The sequence below is a fragment of the Bison bison genome, unplaced genomic scaffold, assembly GCF_000754665.1.
Source record: "Bison bison bison isolate TAMUID 2011002044 unplaced genomic scaffold, Bison_UMD1.0 scf7180017864297, whole genome shotgun sequence".
Classification (NCBI taxonomy): Eukaryota; Metazoa; Chordata; class Mammalia; order Artiodactyla; family Bovidae; genus Bison; species Bison bison.
Genome location: NW_011494869.1, coordinates 5,873,092 through 5,878,596, shown reverse-complemented (window position 1 = coordinate 5,878,596; position 5,505 = coordinate 5,873,092). Strand labels below are relative to the sequence as shown.

The 5,505-nt window shown below is 37.3% G+C and overlaps 1 protein-coding gene across 3 annotated transcripts in view; it reads left to right on the top strand.

Annotated features, from left to right (window-relative positions):
* TANGO6 (transport and golgi organization 6 homolog (Drosophila)) overlaps positions 1–5,505 on the top strand; it is a 183,794-nt gene that overhangs the window by 24,128 nt on the left and 154,161 nt on the right. For 2 of the 3 annotated variants that reach the window (XM_010850962.1, XM_010850961.1), the window contains exon 6: positions 1,840–2,002. The exons of the other annotated variant lie outside the window; for it this stretch is intronic. In XM_010850962.1, coding sequence (XP_010849264.1) covers positions 1,840–2,002 — 163 coding nt within the window. The remainder of the gene's footprint in view (positions 1–1,839; positions 2,003–5,505) is intronic. 3 annotated transcript variants of the gene reach the window in all.

The window sequence follows — 5,505 nt, the reverse complement described above, 5'->3', positions numbered from 1 at the left end:
TACTGGTTGGGGCATAGACTTGGATTACTGTGATATTGAATGGTTTGCCTTGGAAAGGAACAGAGATCATTCTGTCGTTTTTGAGATTGCATCCAAGTAGTGCATTTCAGACCCTTTTGTTGACCAGTATGGCTACTCCGTTTCTTCTAAGGGATTCCTGCCTGCAGTAGTAGGTATAATGGTCATCTGAGTTAAATTCACCCATTCCAGTCCATTTTAATTAGCTGATTCCTAGAATGTACGTTCACTCTTGCCATCTCCTGTTTGACCACTTCGAATTTGCCTTGATTCATGGACCTGACATTCCAGGTTCCTATGCAGTATTGCTCTTTACAGCATCGGACCTTGCTTCTATCACCAGTCACATCCACAGCTGGGTATTGTTTTTGCTTTGGCTCCATCCCTTCATTCTTTCTGGAGTTATTTCTCCACTGATCTCCAGTAGCATATTGGGCACCTACTGACCTGGGGAGTTCCTATTTCAGTATCCTATCATTTTGCCTTTTCATTCTGTTCATTGGGGTTCTCAAGGCAAAAATACTGAAGTGGTTTGCCATTCCCTTTTCCAGTGGACCACATTGTGTCAGATCTCCACCATGCCCGCCCGTCTTGGGTGGCCCCACGGGCATGGCTTAGTTTCATTGAGTTAGACAAGGCTGTGGTCCTAGTGTGATTAGATTGACTAGTTTTCTGTGATTATGGTTTCAGTGTGTCTGCCCTCTGATGCCCTCTTGCAACACCTACCGTCTTACTTGGGTTTCTCTTACCTTGAATGTGGGGTATCTCTTCACGGCTGCTCCAGCAAAGTGCAGCCGCTGCTCCTTACCTTGGACGAGGGGTATCTCCTCACCGCCGCCCCTCCCAACCTTGAACGTGGAATAACTCCTCTAGGCCCTCTGGCGCCCGCGCAGCCACCAGGGAAGCATGCATGGGAAAAAATATCATGATGTAAAATCTTACACTGGAAGATACTAAATAGAAATTATCTTATAGGATAAAGTTATTTGCAATGATGAGTAAACATTTTCTAAAACTAGTAGCTATAATTTTGGCACTTAAGAAAATGAGACAATCAAGTCATAGGTTTTAGTATTGCTGAGCCTGTTTTTGGCAGCATCACAGGTCACATACAGTTTTGGGACAGTGGCTTCTCCTGTCTACAAAACATTTGAGTCACTTTTAAGCCAGGAACAGAATGATCTTTTCTGTTGGGTACTTAGACTCAAATATGAGATATCAGTGGTTGGTTTGTTTGGTTTTTGTTTTTTAAGTTTATTTTTTGAGAATAAAGTAGACCCTTGGTCAGATCTGACAGGCTCTTCAGATTCTGAATATATTTATATGCCTTGACCCCATAATTGCTATTTATCATAGCAAAATTTGGGAGAAAATCTGAATATCTGGAAATAATATTTTTGAGGAATTTATAACAATATGAGGAAGTTTCAGCAATACACAAAACTGAATATTAAGTATGGTCTCAGTTGAAAAGAGGAAAGAATTATACAGGGAACATATTGGAAAAAATAAACCAAAAGTGTTTATAGTAATTTGGAATTTAATTTTTTTTGTTAAAAATTATTCTCCAGATTTTCTACAAATAACACATATTTTATAAATCTGATAAAATTGTTTAATAAAAACATAGCTCCTTCAGTTCTCATACCCTTTGGTGCTAGGTTGTTAACTTAATTAAAAAACCAAACAGTTCGGTTGGATCAGTGTTACTGCAGTGAATTTATTTTTTGGTGTAAAGAAATTAATGTGAAATGTGTTCTTTTCTTAGTTGTTGCTTCTTACAAAGAGCCTGGTATTTACCTTAGGGAATTTTTCTTTTAGATTTTGGATTTATTTCACTTTCAAGATAAATTGGCAGCACGACAATTTCAGAGAGTTGCCACCACAACCTTTATAACTATGTCAAGAGAACAGCCACAGCTGGCAGCCAAGTACTTACTTCAGCCCGTGTTAGCTCCTCTTCATCAATGTTTAAATACAGCAGGTAAACAAGGAAGTCTGGTGGTTTGGGGTCCCTCTAAAGGACCTTCTTCCGTGTTTTGGATTTAAGTGACTTAAGTCTATGTAGTTCAGTGTCTTTAGTTTTGTTTTTTTCTCCTCAACTTTTTATTTTGAAAAATCTACTTCATGGAAGTTCTAAGAAGAATACATTGTCTCATCCCTGTATACTTCACATAATTAACATTTTGGCATGTTCACTTTCTCTTTCTCTCTTCCTATACATATACATATTTTTTTTCCTGAAGCATTTGAGAATTAGTTGCAGACATCCTCTAATATATAGACTTTATTCAGATTTCTTATTTATCTGAAGAATTTCCTTTATATCTGTTTTTTTAAAATTACATTGCATTTACTTGTTACATTAATTCTTTAATGTAGAACAGATCCCTGATGGTCTTTCACTCTGACACTTTTGAAGCCCAGGTTATAGACAGTTCTTCAGTTTGTATTTGTCTAATTGTTTCCTCATGATTAGATCCAGGTTAAACATTTTGTCAGGAATACTGTATACGATTTTATTTTTCAGTCCATCAGATTATGGACACATGTCATCAGTTTATTCCATTAGTGAAGTTAAATGTGATTATTTGATTAAGGTGGTAGCAACCAGATTTCTCCACTGTAAAAATACCTTCCTCCCTTTTTAATTAATAATAATCTATGGGATGGTCGACATATGAGACAGTGTGAATATCCTGTCTCCAAACAGTCCTTCATACTGTGGTTTGGTATCCCCTGATAATTTTTGCCAGTAAAATGGTGATGTTCTTTTTTTTTTTTTTTTTAATTGTTTCTATTTTGTTAGTTGATATTCTTCTGTAAGGAAGAGCTTTTCTTTTCTCCTTGGCTCATCTCTTTAAAAACAGATTGAGTGGATGACTGAATATTCCTATATTCATTTTGATGCTCAGATTTTCCCAGATTTGGCCAGAGAGTTTAAGTGTGTTTGTTTTTTATTTTTAATTGGCAGATAATTACAGTGTTGTGTTGGTTTCTACCCTACAACAGGAATCAGTCATAACTGTATATATACCTCCCCTCCCTCTTGAGCCTCCCTCCCTTGTGTTTTAATGTCTTTTAACCACTTCCCTCTGTATATTTTCATGCTTTATTGAGGTTAGTGCTAGGATACAGAGTATCATTTCACCATTTTTAGTGAGTTTTTAAAAAAAACAAAACCTTTCCATAATAGTATTTTCTGAGGTTAAAAATAAAGAGAAAAATTGATGTGTGGTTAAGCCCAGTTCAGTTCTGGGTAGACTTTGTATAGAAGTCATTTATAGTATAAATGTTTCTGAATCTGTGTAGAGGGGTTTAAGTTCAGTTCAGTTGCTCAGTTGTGTCCAACTCTTTGCAATCCCATGGACTGCAGCATGCCAGGCCTCCCTGTCCATCACCAACTCCTGGAGTTTACTCAAACTCATGTCCATTGAGTCGGTGATGCCATCCAAACATCTCATCCTCTGTCGTTGCCTTCTCCTCCCGCCTTCAGTCTTTCCCAGCATCAGGGTCTTTTCAAATGAGTCAGTTCTTTGCATTAGATGGCCAAAATACTGGAGTTTCAGCTTAAGCATCAGTCCTTCCAGTGAATATTCAGTGGGTGAGCGTAAAGAAAGCCTAATTCTTGTGCTTGTAAAGCTTCACCAAATTGAGCTTTGGTGAAGTGAAACTTGTGATTATTCAAACATCATAAACATGATATTTGAATAAATAATTAAAATTCCTTTATGTATTTAATAGAAATCTAGTCTGGGATTAGTGTATGCCTCAAAAAATGAAGTATTATTTCTATTGGCACTCATCATCAAGGCCTAGGACTTCATTTATATCTAATTTCATGTGAGAGCATACCTCATTCCTAATCTATTTATCTTGCTTGTGACCGACCAGGTATTTCCTTTAGTCTGGAGCAGTTGTTCTCAGTGTGTGGTCCCAAGAGCAGAAGCATCAGCATCACCTGGGAATTTATAAGAAATAACAACTTTCTGGGCTCTGCCTCAGACCTACAGAGTTAGAAACTCTGATGTTGTGCCCAGCACTGTTTCAACTGGCCCACTAGGTAATTCAAGTCTGTGTTCCGGTTTGAGCCCTGGGCTGGGGCACTAGGGCTTCCCAGGTAGTGCAGTGGTAAAGAATCTGCCTGGAGTGCAGGAGACCTGGCTTCAGTCCCTGGGTTGGAAAGATCCCCTGTGGAAGGAAATGGCAACCCACTCAGTATTCTTGCCTGGAGAATTCCATGGACAGAGGAGCCTAGCAGGCTGTATGGTCCACGGGGTCGCAAGAGTCAGACATGACTGAGTGACTGACACTACTGCTAGAGCACAATGCTTGGGAGGCCTAGCTGTGGGTCAGTCCAGTTGTGGGTCAGTTATTTTTGTCCTGGGCCTTATTCATTCATTCAAAGAATATTTATTGGGCATCTCTTTACCAGGCATTCTCATGCGTTAGGTTACATCTGTAATGCCAGCTACATGTTTTGCATATAACATCTGTTGATAACAAAAAGGACTGAGTTAGAATATGACTGATCTTTTACATAAACCCCATCATTGCCACTGGAAAAACAATCTAACGCATACGCTTTCTTACTTGTTTTTCATATTGCAGCACATTTTTTAGGGATATGTAGCAAGTATGATGAATTACCATATTTTATCAATTCCAAGATGCACTTTTTTTTCACATAAAAAAAACTTTATTTTGGGAATCTCTTTCACATAGTAGTAACTCTAATATCTAGATGCATCTCACTATCATTGTTGGCCAGGTAGCAACTGTGGTATTGTTTATGTCTGCAAGTGAGTGTTAAAACTTGTAGAATGGATGTCAGTGACTTTGAAGAAAATTGTGATGACAGTAATAAAACCAAGGGCTCTTGAGGATATCACATCACTGCACTCTGTGGCTCAGAGGTCAATATATTATGGCACAACACAGATACGAAAAATGTTTCAGAAGAGTTGGACACTAATTAATGTGAAGTTTTAATTCTTTATCATGTTTATTCCAATTATTTAGCTTTTATCAGGAATGATAGGGACTTCCCCTGGTGGTCCAGTGGCTAGGGCTCCATGCCTCCATTGTAGGGGGCATAGGTTCAATCTCTGGGCTGGGAACTAAGATCCTGTATGCTATGCAGAATAGCAAAGATAAAAAAGAATGATATATAACAAAACTGTGTAAAATAAATCTAATCTAAGTTCTCTTAATTTTTTTTTAAAAGCTCTGTTTTAAAAGTTCAGCTTTTAAATTTTTATATTTTTAAAATTTAAATTAAAAATTTTTAAATTAAAAAAATTTAAATTTTATAGGGAAATTTTCAAATACATATACAGAGAATAGTATAATGAACATCTGTGTACCAGTAACCCAGATACAACTATTGGTTCTGCCATTTTCATTAATTTAATCTCCAACTTCCCATTCATTAATTTAGAATTAGAATTCTAAGTGATAATGTTTCATAGGTTACTTGGAAATGCT